Raw genomic sequence first — 23,267 nt, forward strand, 5'->3', positions numbered from 1 at the left:
GCCCACTCGTGGCTCCCTTACTGCTAATATTTGCCTTCTCAACTGCTCTCTACTCCTGCTATCACAGGCTTGTTTGTTTGCTGATGGTAAGCTCACCAGTGAGCGATTGAATTATCCCTGTTGACTTTTTAGGGTGAATGTGCCTGCCGTTCCTGCGTATTTTGAGCCCGAAAGAGTGGTTGGCATTCCTCCAAATCATTTTCCAGTAACCCTTGGTGGAATTGCCAGGTTAGGCCAAAATTACCTCCTCACATTCAACACACACATGAGTAATACCCAATTTTTTTGGCACTGATGGAGCTAGTGTCTGTTGAAATTGTCCCAACATGAAATTAACAATAGGCTAGCAAGGCAAAAAATTGTTACATAATAACAGAATTATATGGTAAGGTTTTGCAGCAAAGTTTTATGTATATGGTCCTTGCAGTATAAACACAGGTTAGACTTTAAAACGGCGTAAGTCTGGACCGATGGATTCAGTCACTGGGTGCTTTTTTAAGAAAAGAATGGAAACAGGGTTCAGTGGGTGGAGAGTTACTGAATGAAAAGGTATTCTGTTTGTCAGTGGTCTCTATGATGAGAATTTTTAAGAAAACACTTTATTTTCCTTGCCACTTTTTGTGTGTGTTGTTTTGGAATTATAGATTTGTTGAAGGCTTCCTCTGGCTGTGGTGCTGACGAACAGTAAGTGCCTCAGTGTTCATGCCATGATTATTTTTGCAAAGTGAAGGACTATACTTAGTGTTCACATACACTTTGTGTTCCCAACAGAGTCTGAGGATTTGTTAATGGTAATGATCTCAAAACCATTGTAAAGCATTCTTTCAACTTTGTCTAAGTATTTAAAAAAAGACTTGAGAAATCTTTTGTCTAAATTGAGTTTAGCGTACGTTTAGAATAACCACAAATAATGAAATATGTATAGACTACGTACATTGTGTTAGTAGACCCATTATAGTTTGTGTTTTAATTAATCCTTTGCTTATAATTTTACCCCAAGTCTCGAGCATGTCTAAGACTACATTCTTCCAGCTTCAAAGCATATACTTTTAGATCCCTAACTCTTTTCTAATGAAATCATAACAGTTTACCATGTATACATCATCTTGAGGATTGATAGCAGCCAAAGAAGTTCTTTCCTTCATTGTTCACAAACTTTGGAGCCTGGTATTTTAAGTTCTTGTGTCCCTGCTGGCATGCTGTCACAAACATTCTTCATCTTGCTTTTGCTGTTCTGCTTTCAAACACATTTTTAAGAATCCTTATATTTAACATGCCTGCACCCAATATGGTCATGTTTAACTCTCCTTTTATGAAATATTCTGAGATACTGTTTTGAATGAAGAATGCTATATAAATATAAGCTGTTAAAGAGGGAATGAACATGTCATTGATAAAGTTGCTTAAATCTAAAATCAGTAATTCTTTAAAATTCTCTGGTAGTGAAACTATTCAAATCATTTTAGTTTAATGTTCAGTATATGTAAAGCTGAATGGTGTTCACTTTATTTTTTAAAATATTACAGCAGCACTGCCAGGAAAAAGCTCTTCTATCAGCGAAGGATGGGTTTCCACGCAATGGGGATCGCCTACAGAGGACAGTCCCAAATCTCATTCTACAGCTTCACCCAAAGCTATTACAACACCAGTTACACGGACTGTAGTAGATGAATCGGAGAACTTCTTCAATGCCTTTTTGAACTCTACAGATATCCAAACTATTGAACAAACTCCAGTTGTATCTAAACCTCCAACCAAATCGCAGATCCCCAAAGAAGTAAAAGACACATTAATTATTCATCTTACAGAATCCGTTGAATTAAGTGTGCCAGAAAAAGAAAGCTCTGAAGAGAACTGTGCAATACAACCCCAAACAGATAAAACAGAATTTAAGACATCGGATCAGCTTAATGATAGCCAGCTGCAACTTGCAGGTGCTGAACATTCAGAAACTTTTGGAAGTGAGGAGTTGCAGAATAAGGATGATGTAAAATTAATCGGGACAGAAAATGTGATTGGCTGTGTGACTTCTAAAGAAACAAATCCAGGTGCATTGATTGCTTCCAGTACAGAAAAAGTGCATAAAAATTCAATAAAAACTGAACAGTTGGTGAGCCCTCCTGACAGCCCATCAAAATCCCACACACACCCAGGAAAGGATTTGGTTTTGGAGGCAAAAGAACAAAAATCAGAGGACAGACAAAGCAACACTCCTTCCCCACCCATTAGTACATTTTCATCAGGAACATCAACAACCAGTGACATTGAGGTATTGGACCATGAAAGCGTCATTAGTGAGAGCTCAGCTAGTTCAAGACAGGAGACTGTGGATTCAAAGATGATGCAGACTTCCTTTCAGCTGCTGTCAACATCAGCCTGTACTGACTATCAACGTTTGGATGAGTACCAGAAACTTACAGAAAGTTGTGGCTCTTCTGATGCCTTTGAGAGAATTGACACTTTTAGTGTTCAGTCATTAGACAGCCAAAGTGTGAGTGAAATTAATTCGGACGATGAAATGTCAGGTCGGGGGTGTAATGTGACAGCTGTGTCTCTACCTCCGTCTGTCTGTAATACTTTACCAGCGGAGCACCTGGTGAAGAATGTTGGAGAGAACACAAGTGAGAGTCAAAAGGAAAATACACTTGATGAGAATGAAATGGAAGAGAGTGGTCGAAGTGCAACACCAGTGAATAGCGAACAACCGGAGATCTTGCCTGTAATTGGTCTGACAGTAATTGAGAACCACAATACAGAAAGTATAGTAACTAACAGATTGTCGGAGGGAAAAATTAGCGCTGAATGTCAACCCAACGGTAAATTTGACAATTTTAAATTACAAGAGGTAAACTTATTTACTTACTATATATTTATATATACTTTGATATTAAATCACTAATTTATTTTTGCAGGTTTGATTTCATAATAAGTACATTATGTCATTTCTCCTTGGGATCCAAACTGTTTCTTTTTCAATGAGGTTGCAATATAAAGCCAAAATGTTTTTCTTCTCTCTCCTCTATTTTTTCTCTCCCTTATTTCCCTTTTATCATTGGAAATTCTTAATTTCTCTATCATTGCTGAAATGAAAGTGCTGACCTTGTCTCTGTGATTTTCTTGTGTATAGAATACAGATATAGGAATTGCTCTTGCATTATACTTTAAAGTTCTAGAAGAAGGAAAAGGTGATATCAGTATAAGAGTAAATAATGTTATATTTTCATTCCTAAATACTAGGAGGTATAATGCTTATCAGAGCTCACCTTCCCGTAGAATTGGGCTAAAAGGATCTGAAACAAAAACAGAAATTCTGAAGAAGGGTCACTGGACCAGAAACATTAACTCTGATTTCTTTCCATAGATGCTGCCTGACCTGCTGAGATTTTCCAGCAATTTCTGTTTTGTTTCAGATTTCCAGAATCCACAGTTTTGTTTTTGGTTTTTAGGCTGAAAGGATTTCTGGACAGTATAAATCAAAACAAAAATTCTGGAGCAGAAACTGACGGCCACGTAACCAACAGTTTCAAGGAACAGCACCTGTCATTTGTGAACTGGTTTATAAGAAATAAATGTTGTATCTTATGAAATTACAGAACATGGATTTTTTCTTACAATAGATCACATTGTGTAAGAATCAAACATATTTAAAACTGCTGTTTTTAAAGGATGATTTGACAGTATACTAACATTTCCAATATTTTTATTTACCTGTTTTCTCATGATAATAGGCTAAGGCTTTGTACCCTGGAGTGTCAGAGGCTGAGGGATGATCTTATAGAGGTTTATAAAATCATGAGAGGCATAGATAGGGTAAATAGCCAAGATCTTCTTCCTAAGGTGGGGAAGTCCAAAGCTGGAGGCATAGATTTAAAGTGAGAGGCGAAAGATTTAAAAAGGACATGAGGTAACTTCTTCACAGAGGCTGGTGCATATATGGAATGAGCTGCCAGAGGTGGTGGTGGTACAATTGCAACATTTAAAAGGCATCTGGATGGGTGCTTGAATAGGAGGAAGGGTTTAAAGGGATATAGGCCAAATGCTACAAAATGGGACTAGGTCAAATTGGGATATCTGGTTGGCGCAGACAGGTCGGTCTGAAGGGTCTGTTTCTGTGCTGTATGACCCTATGACTATACATTTTTATATTTTTCAACGAGTTTACGCTCCTCGTTTCCTGCAGGTTTTGGCTCCTTATGGGGGTGTGGTTCCACAGACTGCCCTCTATAAACTTGCCCCAGTAGCTTTTCGTCTGCCAGGGTCAGCTGTGTTTTTGACCAAAAAGAACATTTCTGCCAAGGGTCATCCTAAGGTTTTGGAGTAGATCTGTAGCTTGGGTTGCGGGTGTTGAGGTTGGTTGGCTCGCCGAGCTGGTTTGTTGTTCCACAGACGTTTTGTTACCGTGCTTGTTAACATCTTCAGTGCAGCCTCTGATGAAGCGTCGGTGTGTTTTCCCGCCTGGTTTTTAAACTCTGGGGTCCGTTGCGATGGATTGCCTCACTTCCGGGTTTCCTCTGTATTGGAATGTATATGGGGTCAAGTTTAATGTGTTTATTAATAGCATGCTTCGTGGAGTGCCATGCTTCCAGGAATTCTCGTGCTTGTCTCTGCCTAGCCTGTCCCACGATCTTGATGTTGTCCCAGTCGAAGTCGTGGTTCTCCTTGTCCATGTCCATGAGCACGAGAATTCTTGGAAGCATGGCACTCCACGAAGCATGCTATTAATAAACACATTGAACTTGACCCCATATACATTCCATTACAGAGGAAACCCGGAAGTGAGGCAATCCATCGCAACGGACCCCAGAGTTTAAAAACCAGGCGGGAAAACACACCGACGCTTCATCAGAGGCTGCACTGAGGATGTTACCAAGCATGGTAACGAAACGTCTGCGGAACAACAAACCAGCTCGGCGAACCAACCAACCAACCTCAAGGGTCATCCTGTTCACATAACATTTGCAGTTGCAACAAGGACCATTGGTTACTAAATGGATGGAGAAATTCAAGCTTATCATCCATTAAGAAGCATTAGTTTAAGTGTTCTGGTGGCTTCCTTGACTGATATCAGTTCAGTCAACACGGATTACTGTTTGAATCAGGAACCTTCCTGTTTAGGTTGGCTCATTACCAGCTTCTGGCAGTAGTTTGTTTTCCATTCTTTCTTGACCAGATATTCTCCTAGCTTTATAGAACCACAGAAGGAAGCTATTCATTCCGTTGTGTCTGTACCAGCTGAATAAACTAGCCATCCATTCTTACAGCACCTACAAGCATCTGTCCATTGCCTTGCAGGATTCAACACTTCAGGTACAGGTTCGGGTTCTTTTTCACATGAGTAGCAGGTTTGAATTCTAGAGAGCTGTCACCCTCTGTGTGATAGGTTTTCTTCATATCCAGTCTAGTTCTTCCACCAATCATGTTAAAAAAAATTCTGTGCCACCTGGTAATTGATCTCTCTGCTAAGGGAAACAGGCCTTATTTGTCCACTCTATCCAAACACATCATTATTTAGTTTACCTTGATTAAGTCATCTCTCCGTCTCCTAGGTCCTAAGCAGAACAACCCTAGCTTATCTCTAAAGCAGTTATATCCTTCCTATCATGTGATGTCTAGAACTGAACGCGGAATCCCAGCATTACATCCCTGCTGTGTATGCAATATTTCCCTAAAGAAAGAAAGCATTCTAGATGGCTCCTTTACTTGCTTATTTACCTTTCCTGCTTCCTTCAGGGACTTGTGGGCATACACTCCAAGGTTCCTCACTTCCTCTACCCCTCTTAATTTCACTGCACCCCCTGGTATGCTTTGTTTGCCCTCCACAGATGCATAATTTTATACTTCTTTGGATTGAATTCTATTTGTCAAATGACCACTCACATAACCAAACCATTGATATGTTCCTGCAGTTGACAGCCATCATCCTCTTCACTGTCAACCACCCAGCCAATGTTTATGTGGTCTGTAAATTTCCAATCATGCCTTTCACCTTTCGGTTTAAATCATTCATTTATATCACAAACAGCAAGTGACTTAAAACAGCCCTAGGCAACACCAACTTCCCATTCACAAAAGCATTCATCAATCATCGCCATTTGTTTCCTGTCACTGAACAAATTTTGAGTCCAAGTCATCATGTCTTCTTTTATTCTATGGGCTTTCATTTTTGTTAACAGATTGTCTTTTGAGCCTTTGTCAAATTTCTTAATAAAATCCATGTAGGCACGAAGTACAAAACTACCTTCAACATCTTTGTTACTCCCTCAAACAAATTAGCTACAAAACTATGCTGGCCATCTCTTATTAATTCTCCAAATAACTATAATTGATTCCTTTAACTTACTGTCTACTGAGTTCAGACTGACAGACATTGTTATTTGCTTGATCCCTTACACCCTTTTTGAATAGTGGTAATATTGCCAAAGTTGTTATCAAAGCTTGAGTATTATTCATATTTATCTTTTAATGGTTTTCAGATAATTGATGAGTTGACAGACAAGTTGGAAAAGAGAGAAGCACAGTTGTTGTCTGTTAGCAAAGATAAAGCAAAATTGGAGGAGGCAATTGATAACCTACAAGAGTAAGTTTTACACCCATCATCTTGTTTTAGCTCTGTAAGACAATAACTTATTAAGGATTGCAGAACAAATTCTTTCAAAGATAAAATCATATGCTGTAGAAAACACAAAAAGTGGCAAAACTATTCATCAGTTTAATATACTCTGATGTAAAATTCTAAAATCTCTCTATAAGCCAAGATCAGGCCATTTCCTTTTGTTTGCTCTGATAGAATTTGTCTGCAATATGGTAACATTAGTTTTAGAATAATTCTGAAGTATGTTCTTCATATCAAAATGACTGAATATTATCTTTGTGGGGTTTTTTGAGTTTTTGTTCATAGTATTATTATAAGCTCTTAAAGATAAATAATATGAATTACTATGGTGTTGCTGTTAGAAATATTGTGAAATATTGTGTTAGAAACCTTTAAATCATAACCTATTTTCGGAAATACAAAGTTTGTAATTCTACCAGCGAACGTTTCTTGTATTTCACAGCAGTATGTTAATATATAATTCGGATTGTAGATAGGGCTTTTAAATATTAGAGTGCGGTGGGTTCAAGAGGGATCTATAGCTTACAATTATTTTGATAATAATGCCCAGAGTGCGACAGGAAGGGACAGAGTGTGCAAGTATGAAAAATCAGTGGCAAACAGGGTCAAAGAGGGGAAAAAATGTTAAAAGGGCAAAGTTAATGTCTCTTTACATAAATGAACATACGTAGTATTCAGAAGAAAATAAATTAATTGACAGCGGAATCTTTTCTGTGAGGGCAGTGTATCTGTGAAATTCTTGCCACAGAGGGCTGTAGGAGTTGCGTCATTACGTATATTCAGGGATGAGGTACACATTTTTAAACAGTCAGGGATCAGAGGTTATAGGGATACGGTAGGAAAGTAGAGTTGAGGACTGTATCATGTCAGCTGTAATCTCATTGAATGGCGGAGCAGACTTAATGGGTGAAAAGGCTTCTATGCTTCCTTGCTTCTCTGTCTTATGGTCTTATTTCATGAAAGATATTAGAGGGGAGTAGGGAAGAAAAGACTGTGTTGTATTGTACAAATCCTTTGCCAATTTTAGAATCTGCTCCATCAGTTTTTTTTAAATACTGGTGAATCATAGTTCTAGATACTGACCAACGTAGTCCAAGAATAACTTGATTTGTTTAAGTGCCCTGTAAATGTGTATAAAAAACATCAGATATAGTCATATTGAGTTCGGTATCATTGTGAAAAGGATCTAAGTTGTCTGCAGTCTCCCCAGCTTACAGTTTTGGTGCATTTCTGTTTACACTGCCTTTCAGTTTTTCTGGAAAGTAGGATTTTGATTTCTGGTAAGCACAATCCTTTGTGCTTACATTTGTTATTAATTCATAACAGTTCCTTGTTGCTGTTTATCATCAGAGTTTATATTCCAAACTAAACACAAAAATATTGATTTAGCATTTCCATTGTTTAGTATTTCTGTTGTTCAGCAATTAATACCGATCTGTAATTTTGAACAGAGCAGTAATGGTTATCAGTAAACTCAAGGTCTTAGCCTCCTATTTAAATATAAATGTTTTTGTTAATAAAGTGAGATGGTTAGACTAAAGGAAGAAAGCAACAGCATCGCTGCAATAAAAGATGAGTTTACTCAACGCATTGCAGAATCTGAAAAGAAAGTCCAGCTTGCTTGCAAGGAAAGAGATAACATTAAAAAGGTAATGAGAGTTACCACCATTATTTTAATTCTCCTCTTAGTTTAAATCTTTAAAAGTAAGTTTCTGTAGAACTGTATGAAAAATAATACTTAAATTGTGAGCAGTGCTGATTGTAATTACAATGACTAAACTTTCTTTTTCCTGCATCTTTGAAAATTGTCAATATTTCTACTTTTTTTTGCAAAAATTATACCTTCTGTTCTGTGTCATTTCTGGGTTTAGGAATTAAAGACTATGAAGGCAGAACTATCCACTAGATTTACCTGTAATGAAACAGCAGATCTAGTCCGAGAGAAAGATGAGCAAATTAGAGGACTGATGGAGGAAGGTAGGAAATGAGATGTAAATGCCAAAGTATTGAAATCATTTTGTATTAAAGCTTAACGGCATTCCCCACTGAATACTGTCTGGAGAAAAATTGACTAGACCATGTTTTTAGACCTGTATTAATGAGGTATACTGTAATGTAGCAGTATCGGATTTGCTTTTAATGCTGTATGTATTGGCATGTTCTCTCTGCTTAGATAATGTAATGATGCAGTAGTCAACAAAACCATGAACTTTGTTTTGAGAGCTATTTTAAAATATTCAACCTGGTTGTACATCAAGAATAATATAATAGAATCCACCATTCAAATTTTTTCAAATGTATGTAGTATATCACAATTTAGTCCTTGTGATATAAATTTTATTTAAAACCTTGACAAATAAAATCTTACACTGCAATTGCCCAGAAAGCACAGCAAGCTCGAGGGACTGAATGGCCTACACCTCTTCCTCAGAATCACAGGATCCCTACTGTGTGGAAGCAGGCCATTCGGCCCTTCGAGTCCACATGGCTCTCCGAAGAGCATCGCACCCAGTCCCACTGCATCCCTGTAACTGTGCATTTCCCATTTCTAATCCACAAGACACAATGGTCAATACAGCATGACCAATCCATCCTAACCGGCACATCTTTGGATTGTGGGAGGAAATCGTAGTACCTGGAGGAAACCCACAACAGACACGGTGAAAACGTGCAAACTCTGCACAGACAGTCGCCCAAGGCTGGAAGCGACCTCGGTCTCTGGCCCTGTGAGACAGCAGTGCTAGCCACTGTACAGCCCAAATTCTTATTTCATATTGACTTATGGTCTTATATAAACTCTTTCCTTTTGGGAAAATACTTTTTTTTTAACAGGATGCACTTGTACCTGTAACAAAATTTTACTGTAGAGATCATGGTGATGTTAACATCATTATTATTAAATAGTGAATTGCCTCAACATTCACTAACTTCACAAACACAGTGAAATATGCATGCCTGGAATGTGATGCTGAAGTACATCCTTCAGAAATTGTGAGAAAATAGGAAAGCATTGGACTAAGAAACATGGAATGTTGGGGAGTTGCTATGCTCACATGACCGAGAAAAATAAACATGCATTTACATAAAGCTTTCCACCACCACCACCAGCCAAATAAGTACTACATAAAGTATGGTAACTTATGTAGGAAATGCAGTAAGTCAGTTTGCACATGGTAGACTCCCTAAACATCAGTGCGGCCACAGAATCTGTTTTTGTGATCTTGATTAAGGGATAATTATTTATCAAGGCGCTGGGGACAATGTTCTTTGTCTTGCTCAAAGTAGTGCCATAGAATCTTTTGCGCCCACCTTGAAGGGGTTTGATTTTAACATTTTATTTCTTAAAAACTGTCTCCGACAGTGCAGCACTGCATTAGCGGGAGAGTCAGCCCTGACTTCTGTTCTCAAATTCTGAAACAGAACGTGAACCGAGAACCTTGTGACTCAATAGGAGAATTGAGCCAGAATTGACACCTAATAACCACTAAAAGTTTTGCAGAAAATGTTAAGGTTTGTCCATTCTAGTGTAAATAAATGTTTAGTGGTGACTTATGAGTCTTAATTACTGCCGAATGGCATGTACGGCACAAAAATGTTTTACAAGGGCAGAATCCCAATCTCCTTATTTTAGCTATTGTCAAAACTGTTTTTTTACTTTCTAACTTTTATCTCTCACCCTCTCTCTCTAAATCCAATCTATCTTTTCCTCTCATTTATTGCTCTCTGTACCTGATGTGGGTTTAAATGAAATAGTCTAACTTAACTTTCTGGTTTAGAATCCGTACTACATAGTTTTGATTTTGCAATTTGATTGTTTAAAGAGGTATACCATTGTTTGATGTAATCACCTTAGTTTCTCATCCCACCAAAAACGTATTGGCATCATGGTTTTTCTTGGACAAAATTCCATAGAACATCTGCGAGCAAGTGCAAGTGTAAAAAAGAGCATGTGCCATTCATTCCCTGTTGATTAGAAAATTTGGTCAGTTATTTTGGTGCAAATGTTTTACATAATTAGCTGTGTCCATTTTTACAGTGACCAAAAATGCTATTATTTGATTTCAGGTTAGGCAAGACATTGACATTCTTTTAAACTTGTTTCTTAAATGTGCCAAAAAGAAAGATCAATTGATCAATGTGCAAAGACTCTGTCTCATCAAAATTGATGGTACGAGTACTTGCTTTGCATTTTTACCCACTCCTCAGATTACTCAGTCTAGAGCTGTACAAGTTGATGGGAATATTCAGTACAAATCAATACTTCTTCAGAACAGTGAACCTGGAAATTCTACCTCTAATAAAAGTTTGTGAAGAAGGTGCTGAAGAACAGGATGAACTAAAAAGTGTTTTTCAGTATCGTGCCAAACTACTCCGTAACGTGGTGATGAATATTTCAATCCCAATTGTTAAGCAAAAGCAAATTGCAACGATGTTAAGGTTGATGTTTTCTGGGAACTCGTTTGAAAGGTAGAAATTATGAGACAAAGCAATGCAAGCTTTATTTTTAAACACAATGTTAATGATTTCAGGAGAGAAACTTTCTAAACAACTCCTGAACAATTCGAACATAATAAAGAAACTAAGGGTGAAAGAAAAAGAAAATGAGACAATGATCGCAAAGCAGAGCAAGAAAACCAAAGAACAAGAGGAAGAAATTAAACATCTGCAGCAGGTCAGCGAATGAAATTGATGCCTTGAGCAGGAACTGACTCACTATGTTTAAGTACTCTTTTAGTAGTATACTTAAATACTCTTAGTTAATGATCAATATAAGCTCTTCTGAAATACTACAAGTTGTTCGATAGGAAGGATGTTTGATAATCAAGTTTACGTACTGTATCTCAATGTCAACAAACCTCTTTATCCTACTCAAAGTTTGTTTCTAACTTAATATTTAGTTTTTGTTTATGCTTAGTTCAATAGATAAAAGACAAATGGAGGATATTCTAGAAGTAATTCACAATTGTCTGACATTTTAAAAAGTAGCATTTGCACAGGTTGCATTTTGATAATGATTTTTGTGTTTTCGGACAATGAAACCAAAACCTAAATAAATCACGATACTTTGTTGGGATTAATGCAGGTGCTTGATGGAAAAGAGGAAGTGGAGAAACAGCATCGGGAGAACATTAAGAAGCTCAATGGTGTGGTAGAGAAACAGGAAAAAGAAATTAGCAAACTGCAAATTTCTTTAGAGGAGCTACAGGAAAACAATCGCAGCCTTCAGTCTGCACTTGACAGTTCTTACAAGTAAGAGGATAGGGTACATGCGGATTGGTTTTCTTGGGTGGACAGGGTCAACAAGTCATGAAGAGAAAGTTAAATCTTGTGTGCTATATTTCTTTATCAAATGATTAGAGAATAATTGTATCCATTATGGTGAATAGTTAATTGTTCCCTTAAATTTGTAAACAACTTCCCTTGTCCCTTTTCTTTAGCTCTTCCAATCTTCAGCACTCTGCACCTGAAAGACACAAAGAAATAACTTTTCCTTAAACTTCTTTGTGTTCTCTAGAACCAGTTGCTTGGAAATACACAAGATCCTTTCTTGTTCATATTTTTCTCCTCTGTGTTCCAGGAACTGCTTTATAGTTGAGATTGAAAGCTTACAATGATTGTGATTGAGGCTATTGGCTCATGTAAAACGGCAAGAGATATGTACTGGGTTGCTCAAAGCATGCTTATCAGGTTATTCGGATTTCAACATTCCAAGTAGGGGACTTTGGTTACAAAATGAGGACCATGTTACAATGTTCCTGTCCCCAACTTCTATTTGCATGCATGTAGTTCCCTAATGAATTGCAGAATTACTGAAATATTATTTTGCGAAGAACAAAGCATCCGCACTTCTATAACTGCGTGCTTTTGTTCATAAAAGAGCTCTGTGTGTTAGAATTTGCTTTTGATCCCCAGTGTATTTCTTCCAGCTAAATGGTTTTCTATAGATAATTTTGTAATTTGTTTCATCACATTGTCTAACTTAATATTCTTATCTTCAGGGAACTTGCTGAACTTCATAAGGCTAATGCCGCTAAGGATAGCGAAGCCCAAGAGGCAGCTTTGAGTCATGAGATTAAAACAAAGGAGGCATTGTCAGTGGCACTGGAACAAGCCCAGGAAGAGGCCAGGCAGCAACAGGAGGCTCTTGCAGTTCAAGTCAGTATAATTATTTTAAATTTTTTTAAAAATTGACATGCTACAAATGTAGCTTTAAATTCAAATTCATTTAATTTGAAAGTATTGTGAACTGTGAGAAGGATTTAGGTATGCTTGAAGAAGATATTGGCTGGCCAAGTGGAGAATATTTAGGAAATGCCATTTCATGCAGAATCTACTAAGAGAGACAGTATAAAACAAAGCATAGAATTCTAAAATGGAATGCAAGTAGCAGAGGGACCTTTTAGCAGATGTGTATAAATTGTTAAAAGTGACAGGGTAGGTTGAGAAAGTGATTAAGAAGGCACACAGGATACTGGGTTTAATAAATAGAGCCATAGAATACCTAAACAAGAAAGTTTGAATCCATTTGAGAACCAGGGGACACTAACTTAAGATGAATTGCAAAAACCTAACATGAAGAAAAACATTATTATGCATCAAATGCTTAGGCAGTTAAGGGCCAACCACATTGCTGTGGATCTGGAGTCACATGCAGACCAGACCAGACAAAGATGGCAGATTTCTTTCCCTAAAGGACATTAGTGAACCAAATTACAATTTCCAGTAATCAACATGGTTGCCATTCGGCCAGCTTTTTATTCTAACTTTTCATTGTATTAAAATTTCATCATTTGATGTGATGGGATTTGAACACATTCGCAGACATTACTCTGGAATTCTAGCTTACCAGTCCGGTGACATTACCACAATGCCACCGCCTCCCCCCAAAAAGTCAATAATTATGTGAAGAGTAAAAGTTTGTAGGATTACAGGAAACAGCAGCAGAGTGATATGAGATGAGTTGCCAGCAAGGACAAGGAATTCAAAATAGCCACCTCTTGTGCTGTTGCCTCTGATCCTATAATATAATGCTGCATCATTTAAAAAAATCTGCCGTATATTGTGGAGAATATTTATCTGCAAACTTCTCTGACACCTCTCATAGATTTTCTGTTATGTTACTGTGTAATCTTACAGATAAACCTAAGAAATGAGTACCTTTTTTAAATTCAGTCATGGAATATGCCCTCACTGCCTGGGCCAACATTTATTGTCCTTCCTTAGTTGCCGTTGAGAAGGAGGTGGTGGGTTGCCTTCTTGAACTGCAACAGTCCATGTGCTATAAGTAGACCCACAGTGCTATTATAGAGGGTGTTCCAGGATTTTGACCTAACAACACTGAAGGAATGGCAGTATATTTCTATGTCAGGATGGTGAGTGGCTTGGAGGTGATCTTGCCGCTGCTGGTGTTCCCATGTATCTATATGTCCGGATGGTTGTGATTATGGGTTTGAAACATGCTGTCTAGGGATTTTTGATGAAGTTCTGCAGTGCATCTTGTTGGTGGTACAAACTGCTGTCCCTGTGGTGGAGGGACTGAATGTTTATGGGCGTTGTGCCAGTTAAGCAGGATGGTTTGTCCCGGATGGTGTCAAGCTTCTTGAGTGTTCTTGGAGCTGCACTCATGCAGGCAGGTAGGGAGTATTCTATCTCAAGATAGAATATTTGAGACTTGTAGATGGTGGTCGGGCTTTGGGGAGTCAGGAAGTGAGTTACTCGCTCCAGTATTCCTGGCTTGTGGCCTGCTTTTGTAGCCGCATGTGTATATATGGCTAGTTTCTGGTGAATAGATTTTGATAGTGGAGGATTTAATGATGGTAATGCCATTGAATGTCAAGGGGTGGTGGTTAGATTGTCTCTTATTGGAAATAGTCATTGCCTGGCATTTGTGTGGTGCAAGTGTTACTTGCTACTTGTCAGCCTAAGCCTGGCTATTGTCCACGTCTTGCTGCATTTGAACATGGACTGCTTCAGTACCTGAGGAGTGATAAAGTAATTGATTGTAGGCTACTTGACCTTGGATGAAAAATGCTCAGCAGGTCTAGCATCTACAGTAGAGAGAGAAGCAGCATTAATATTTCAGGTCAGTAATCTTTATTAGAACTGGAAAAAGTTAGAAAATTTTCATTTGACTTTATCAGAACTGGAGAAAGTTAGAGATGTAACAAGTTTCAAACAAATAACAGATGAAGGTAGATAAAAGAACAGAAAGGCATGTCTCTTGTAGGGTGGAAGGCTAGAGAAGTTAAATATCAGGAGAGATGATAATGCAACATTAGATGAAGTGCTGTTGTGACAAGACTGACAGAATTGTAAACAATTGCAGCTTGAAAGCAGAACAAATGGGAAAGGAAAAATAAGGGGAATGAAGAAGGGAGAAATAGCAAAGGATATTGTCTAAAATTGTGAACCTTCTCCCTTTTCACAGTCAGAGGCCTCCAAATACACCTTCCAGGTGAATCAACGACTAATTGCGCTGCATTCAGTTCAGTGTACTATATTTGCTGCTCACAACTTGGTCTTCTCTGTATTGAGAAAACCAAATGCAGACAGGGTTCCAACTTTGTGGAGCACCTCCATTCAATCTGCAAGAGGGAAATTAAGTTTACTATCAACAGTTATTGTAATCCTTCATCTTGCTTACACTACGACCTCTCTGTCAGTAGTCTCCTGTAGTACTCCAGTGAAACACAATACAAGTTCAAGGAATAGCACTTCATTTTTGGACTTGGCAGTTGTGACAGATTCTGAACTCACTTTTGAGTTCATCAATTTTGGATTGTAATTTCTGCCCTAATTTTTTCTATTTCTTTTGTAGGTTAGTTTTCCTCTCTCTTGTTTCTGTATTTTTCCATTTTGGTTTTGTTTTGACGGGCAATTGTTCATGATTCTTTTGTTTCTTCACATGTTCCATTACATCTTCCTTTAGCCCTTCATCATGAAGCCTTTAATTGTTTAATCTCTTATCTTTACCCTGTCGTAAATCATCCCTTTTTTTTAAACCCATATTCCCTTCTTTCAATTGCTTAAAATCTCTACCATCTCAAACTTTTCCCAGTTCTTTTGAAATTGAAATGTTTACTCTGTTTCAATCTGCTCAGCAATCGGGCTGGGTAGATTTTTCCGGCATATTTTGTTTTTATTTGATCATGGTTCCTGACTTGCTGGAGAGCACAAGGATGTTGCTGTTTTTTGTTATATTGCCCCTTTTGCTAAATCTAACGTTTAAGTAATGCAGCATAGATCAACTATCAAAACAGGCACAGCTTCACTATGCTCTGCTTTCAAATATTGTAAATGTCAAAAATAACAGAAATTGGTGTGGCAGAATGATAATGAAATTTGGCAATTGATGTAAGTGCAACATTCACTCAGAAGTATTTTAACATTTGTTTCTGTATTTAGCTTGTAGGTAATGTCAGTGATTCTTGGTTTTCAAAATAGTGACTAAGCTGCAAGTTGAAAGTTGTCTTTGGTTTTGTTCAGTGCACCTATTAATAGCAGACTTAAAATGGCACCAAGCAAAGGCAGATTGTCAAATATCCTAAAAGGGGTACTATGTGCTTACATATTACCAATGTTGAAAGGTGTTTTAAAAAGGAATTAATATATCAGTCAGTAGGTCCAAATGTTTACACTTGTAAATTGTCATGAACAAATAAGGCAATTTAGAAATATGAATTCTATAAATTTTGGTTTGTAGCCAAATTAATATATTACTAAAACTGAATTTAGTTTTATGAAGTGATGTATGTGTTTTATGAGCAAAAATTTACGTATTTCTATTTGGTTGTGGTATAGGTGGCAGACCTAAGAATAGGTCTTCAACGGGCTGAACAGCAGCAAGCCAGGAAAGAGGACTACTTGCGTCAAGAAATTGGTGAATTACAGCAGGTATACATTTTCATATTTTGGAGGTTGGATATTTGAAAGATGGAAATCAGGATGACAGAAAGAATAGTAAATGTGAATTTGGCAAGTATTTTCTTAAAATGGGTATTTTTATGGGCTGAATTAATGTCTCAGCAAAATTATTAGTGAGTATCAGAGCTGTTCAGACTAAAATGTTTCCAATTCAGTCTGATGTATGCTGTTAATTCAGCGATGGGAGGCATCCTGTGATTTGCCTCCGCTTCTGTGGATTAGAGAAGGGAAAAGTTAATCATATCTCTATTATGAAAGTGCACATATATGAGTACTGGATGAGGCTGGTACAAGATGAATATGATATTGATGTCAAACAACTGATAAACATGGTCTTCGCTCAAACATGAATAATATATCAATTTAGGTGAAGCACCGAGAACAAGTGATGCCTACTGAACTACGTCTCATAAAATGACAGCATCTTGATGAAATGAGAAGTGGCTGATCATTGGCAGAGAATAGTTATAAAAGGCGTTTTACATAATTTATTACTTATCTTTAGCAAATCAATTGTCAGTTGAACCTGGTCAAGATTGTTTGCTAATCAATTAAAAGAATAAGTGAAGTAAGACGCTTCATGTACAGCCCTGTTAGAAGCTATGAGACTGAGTGAATTCTTTCAGTTTTTTTTGTTTTATTTGATCATGGGTCTTGATGCATATTTACACTTACACTTGCTGGATAGCACAATGATATTGATTGTTTTGTTTTACTGCCCCGTTGCTAAATCTAAAGTAATGTTGGGAGGTACAACAGAAACTGAAATACTTAGTTGACAACACTACCCACTCCATCCACTTTTCCCAAGAATTCCTAAACATCATCAAGGACACCAGAATAGAAGAGATTGAGATAATGCTATCCTTTGACGTAGCAGCACAATTTACATTCATAAACATCGACATAGCCAAAGAGACAATTGCCACACTGCTGGACGAATCAGGAAGACAGGCACCCCAAGACACCAACAGTTTCAACAAGGACAGCACCCTGAAACTGCTGGATCTGTGCCTCTCAAACCCACTTCTCCTTCAACGTCAGTAAATTCAAACAAATCAATGGAACACTAATGGGATCCCCAATATCAGGACTGATAGCAGAAGTGGTAATGCGAAGATTAGAATGGACAGTGCTTCACACTATACCATCCAAACTCTGAGTCCGCTACGTAGATGACACCTTCGTGATTATCAAATACACAAGACCAGAAGAAACCCACCGACACAAACAACATCCTCACCGGAATAAAATTCACAAAGAAGAAGAGAACAATAACCAACTCCCCTTCCTAGGCATAATGGTAAAACATAAGAACAAAAGGAACTCCAGACTAGCATATACAGAAAGACCACACATATGGACCAGATAGTTAATTACACCAGCAACCACCCCAACACCCATAAACAGAGCTGCATCAGGACATTATGCAAACAAGCCACAACACACTGCAGCAACCCAGAATTGTGCAAAGCACAACAGGAGCACTTGTACGGACTTTTTAAAAGGAATGGACACCCAAAAAGCACAATCTGCCATTACCTCTGCGACAGATTACAACAAGAAGGCACAACACGGCCAGACACACTAGTCACCCTACCATACATCAGAGACGACCAAAAGACTACTAGGATCCTAGGTATCAGGGTAGCCCACAAACCAACAACCACCCTGCAACAGCTACTGATGAATGTAAAGGAGCCCATACCCACAGCCAATAAAACTAACGTAATATACAAAATACCATGCAAGAACTGTGAGAAACATAGGCCAAATTGGAAGAAAACTGACAATAAGGATCACGAACACCAACTAGCCACCAAGAGACACGACCAATTCTCACTGGTCTCAATACACACAGACAAAGAAGGACTCCAATTCAGCTGGGACAGCGCATCCGTAATAGCACAAGCCAAACAGAGACACGCCAGGGAATTCCTGGAGGCCTGGCATTCCAACCGGAACTCCATCAACAAACACACTGAACTGGACCCAATGTACAGACCACTGAAAGACAGAACCGGAAGTAATACCAACCACCCCAGTAAACCAAGGCCAATAAATAAGAAGTGGGACAGAACACCAACACTTCACTGGAGGCGCACTGACAATGTTACCCAGCAGGGTGACCAAACATCTGCAACCAAACACACCGGCTTGGCCAGCAGGTCTACAACCTCATACTGTCTGTCTATCAGTATGTCTAATTAGCCTAAAGAACAGGAGGCTGATGTAGTACAAATTATTGTTGCAGTTTTTATTTTTTTCATCCTAGAGTTTGATTACCTTTAAATGCATATCACTTTGTTAGTTTAAGGAGAATTAAAGTGCTGTTTAATCTAAAATTTTAACCAGTACGGATTTCTAATAGAGACTTCAAGACGCAGATAATCGGAACCAGGAGTTGAGCCAAAGTGTTACATCTGCAAGTCGACCATTGCTGCGACAGATTGAAAACCTACAGGCCACACTTGTGGCACAGTCAGCATCCTGGGAAAAATTGGAAAAGAACTTGTCTAATCGTCTAGGTGAGGAGTAAATCTTTATGAAATTTCTGATGACAGCAATTTTCTCATAAAATGTAATTAACTAGCAAAACACTTGAGAATTTTCCAAAATAAGATCATATATTGGTTAGTAGGATCTCGTAGAATGCCAGTACGTCACAGTTCAGAAGAAGTTCATTCAGCTGATTGTATGTACACCAGCTTTCCTAATGAGCATCATGACTTGATGCTATTCTTCTGTCTTTTCCCATACCCTTGCACATTGGTTCTATTCAAATAATCATCCAGTGCTCTCTTGCATGTCTCATTTGAATTTGCCTCCACCCACCCTTTCGGGCTCTGCATTCCAGACTCAAACCACACAATGTATGAAAAAGCTATTTCTCATCTCACATTTGCTATGTTTACAAATTACTTTAAACCTGTGCTGCCTCATTCATGGTCTTTTTATGAGCATGAATGGTTTCTGCCTCTCTACTCTATCCAGGCCTTCCACGAGTTATAGAGCCATATAGCACAGAAACGGGCATTTTGACCCAACTTGTCCATGCTGACCATGTTTCCTAAACTGAATTAGTCCCATTTGTCTGCTTTTGGCCCATATCTCTCCAAACCTTTCCTATCCACGTATCTGTGCAAATGTCTTTTAAATGTTGTAATTGTACCTACCTCTACCACTTCCTCTGGCAGCTCACTCTGTTTACGCACCACCACTGTGTAAAAAAGTTGCATCTTAGGTCCCTTTTAAATCTTACCCCTCATCTTAAATTTCAAAAACGTCTATTACGTCTCTTCTTAGCTGCTTTCTGTCCAAGGAGATTGGTCCCAACTTTTTCAATCCATCCTTGTAAAAGAAGTTTTCATCCCTGGAACTATTTTTTGCAAATCTCCTCTATACTGTCCGCTGCTTTCACTTCTTGCTAAGTGTGGTGACCAGAACTGGAGATAATATTCTAACTTAAATCTAAGAAATGTCTTGTATAAGTTGTTGCTGTTGTACTCTTTGCCTTATTATTAAAGTCCAGAATATTGAATAGTTTATTAACTGTATTTTGTTATGTATTGACCCTATTGTATTGTGTTCTTTGTACAAAAATGCATTACCTCACACCTGTCTGCACTGAACTTTATCTGCCCATTCCACCAACTTAGCAATGTCCTTTTGTAGTTCTACACTGTCCTTTTCACTGCTTACACTGTTTTAAAGTTTTGCATTATCCATAAACTTTGAAATTGTGCCCAGAACACCTAGATCTGTATCATTAACATTTTTTAGGAAAAGCAAGGGTCACAGAACCAACTCCTTGGGAATTCTACTGCAAAACCTTTCTCCAGCCCAAAATATACCCATTGACCTCAACTGTCTGTTTTCTATTAATCAGCTAACTTTGTACCTTCATTGCTACTGAGCCTTTTATTTCCATGGACTATATATTTTCTCACAAATCAGTTATTCAGCATTGTATTGAATGTCTTTTGAAAGTTCATGGACACAAAATCAACAGCATTACTCTCATTGCCCCTTTCGTTACTTCTTGAAAAAATTCCAGCAAATCAGTCAAAAGTGACTTTATCTTTAGAAATTTACGTTGGTTTTTTATAAACAACTCACCTTTTTCTATGTGACTGCTGACTCTTCCCAAAATAATTGCTTCTAAAAGCTTTCCCAACCTGAAATTAAACTGACTAGTTTGCAATTGCTGAGCTATGCTTACAAATCTTTGTTTTAAAACAAGGGCATAATGTCTCCGATTGTCCAGTCCTCTGGCATCTCACTGAATCTAGGGAACACTGAACGATTATGGCCAGCCCCCCTGCAATTTTCACACTCGCTTCCTTCAGTTTCTCATCTGGTCCCACTGGCCTGTCAACTGTTGACAGCCTGTCCAATAATTCCTGTTTGTCACTTTTAATCGAGTGCTTTCTTTCTCTGTCACCATGGCCAATGTAGCGTCCATGGTAAAGATAGATGCAAAGTACTCATTTAGCACCTCAGCATGCCTCTGTGTGTAATCCCCTGTTAGGTCCCTAATTGGCCCTAACAATTGTTTTAATACAGTTTTACTATTGATGTGCCTGTAGAAAACTTTAGGATTCCCCTTATGCTGCTGCCAGTCTTTTCCCATTATCCCTCTTTGCTGCTCTAATATGTTTTTTCACCTCCTCTCTCAGCCTACTGTATTCCTTTTAGTTGTCAATTATATTCTTTTACCCGACACTTATCATGAGCACACATTTCCTTCTTTATTTTAATTACTATTTCCTTTTTCATCCAGGGCGGTCTGTATTTGTTTGACCTGCCTTTCCCTTTTAAGGGACTATACCTTGACTGCACATGAGTCATCTGCTTTTTGAAGGTAGCCCGATATTTATTTGCAGTTTCTTTCCTTAACCTTTTGTTATAGTCTCTCTGGCGCAGTTTCATTCTTGCCCCATTGAATTTGGTTCTCCCCCAGTTAATTATTTTGACTCTGAATTGCCTATTATCCTTTTTTACCATCATTCCAAACTTTGATGTAATGATCACTAACTCTTAATGTCTTGACACTCGGTCTGTTTGGCCCAGCTCACTTCCAAGAGTCAGTCTCTCAATGCATCCTTTCTAGTTGGACTGGATACAAACTGCTGCAGGAAAGTTTCCTAAATGCAACTCCATCCTTAATGCTATCGCTGTCCCTGCCTACATTCAGGTATTTAAAAGTCCCTAATTATAAACACTCAATAATGTTGGCATTTCTGTGTAATTTCCCTGAAGATTTGTTTCTTTACGTCCTTCCGACTGCTTGACGTTCAACAAACTACATCAAGCAATGTGATTGAACTCTTTTTTTGTTACTTTGAGCCAAAGTGATTCTGTACTTGAAGCCATTGGGATGTCCTCTTCCTCCAACATGTCCAGGTTGTCCTCAACCAATGCCACCTCCCCTCATTTCCTACCTTTTCTGAACATCTTGTACGCAGGAGTATTTAATACCCAGTCCTTCCCTTCTTGCATCAGTAAGGTTTGTAACTTCCCATATATTACAAACCACATATTTCACTTGACTATGATGATTTGTCATATTTTAAAATTATTTCCATTGTGTTAACTTTGCTCTACCTTGGATTGCTTACATTACTTTATTGTAATGGCTCTGGCTTTCTCTTACTCCTATCATTTCTCAATTAAATCTAAGTATAGCTACTTCTTTGACAATAATAAGCTTTCCTAATTTACAGCAATTTAAAGACAGTGCCAAATAGGAGTTTCTCACCAACCAATGACTTCACGGATATTCTGTGATCTCGCTTTTTTTTCACTCTTTTTCATATCACCAATAAAAACATCTTGGAAAAATATCTCCTGCATGTACCCTATGAGGTTCCTCATAAGCAGTCTGGCCTGAAGTGAAATGTTTACTGTATATTTGCTGTTTTAGTCATGCATTGATAAGAATTCAGAGCCAGATACTTAGCTGCAGCTTTCCAGCTTTGTTATCACTTACTCCCAAATTTTTGGGGTGGCACTGAGAGATGGAGTGAAAGAGAGTTATCTGTATACGTGCTGCTCGCTTCTCTGCTGTTTAACAAGTGCATGCCATTAAAAATCCTCAAAGTCACATGGCATTATGGAAGGAATGAATGCTTTTCAAATGCTGCGCTTGAATATGACAGGGTAACACATCACCTTTCTGCTAGACCTCTATATTGCTGCTCAGATATCCAAGGCAGCAGCAAGCTAGACCCTGAGGTCTGGTTTGGGGAAGGGGGAGAGTGTGGTGATTCTCCCACCCAATTTCTATGTAATCTGGCCATTGTTGCATTTTTTCACAAAAAATTCTACTGGCTCCATTTGTGATGTTTCCCATTTTATTCAAGAAACACATTTTTAACATTGTATAATGATCACCATATCTTGGAAGTAAAATTTGAAGTAAATGTTGAAAGTATTGTTGAGCATAGTACAGTCTGTTGAATACAGCTGCTGCAACTTCACTGGTAGTTATTTTGTATTATTAAAACTGTGAAGGAAATTGGCAAGCAGACATGGTTAGCACCGCGAAACAGATTCACTGACTCAAATCTAGTTGAAAGGCAGAAAAAGTGTTGTTGTGCAGCTATATTGATTTAATAGTAGTGTTTATTGTTCCAGTAATGTTAGTTAAACACTAACTAACTAGTGAGATAACAAGGTGCAGAGCTGGATGAACACAGCAGGCCAAGCAGCATCATAGGAGCAGGCT

The 23,267-nt window shown here is 38.1% G+C and overlaps 1 protein-coding gene across 1 annotated transcript in view; it reads left to right on the forward strand.

Moving 5' to 3' along the window:
* Window positions 1–1,522: 1,522 nt before the first annotated feature.
* The window catches only part of tmf1 (TATA element modulatory factor 1), a 44,086-nt gene continuing 22,341 nt past the window's right edge, over window positions 1,523–23,267 (forward strand). The window contains exons 1-9 of the mRNA XM_048606773.1: window positions 1,523–2,845; window positions 6,474–6,577; window positions 8,136–8,262; window positions 8,485–8,590; window positions 11,143–11,285; window positions 11,697–11,863; window positions 12,613–12,769; window positions 16,415–16,507; window positions 18,909–19,065. Of these exons, the coding sequence (XP_048462730.1) occupies window positions 2,339–2,845; window positions 6,474–6,577; window positions 8,136–8,262; window positions 8,485–8,590; window positions 11,143–11,285; window positions 11,697–11,863; window positions 12,613–12,769; window positions 16,415–16,507; window positions 18,909–19,065 (1,561 nt within the window). The 5' untranslated portion in view covers window positions 1,523–2,338. The remainder of the gene's footprint in view (window positions 2,846–6,473; window positions 6,578–8,135; window positions 8,263–8,484; window positions 8,591–11,142; window positions 11,286–11,696; window positions 11,864–12,612; window positions 12,770–16,414; window positions 16,508–18,908; window positions 19,066–23,267) is intronic.

This window comes from Rhincodon typus, chromosome 16 (genome assembly GCF_021869965.1).
Source record: "Rhincodon typus isolate 14 chromosome 16, sRhiTyp1.1, whole genome shotgun sequence".
Taxonomy (NCBI): Eukaryota; Metazoa; Chordata; class Chondrichthyes; order Orectolobiformes; family Rhincodontidae; genus Rhincodon; species Rhincodon typus.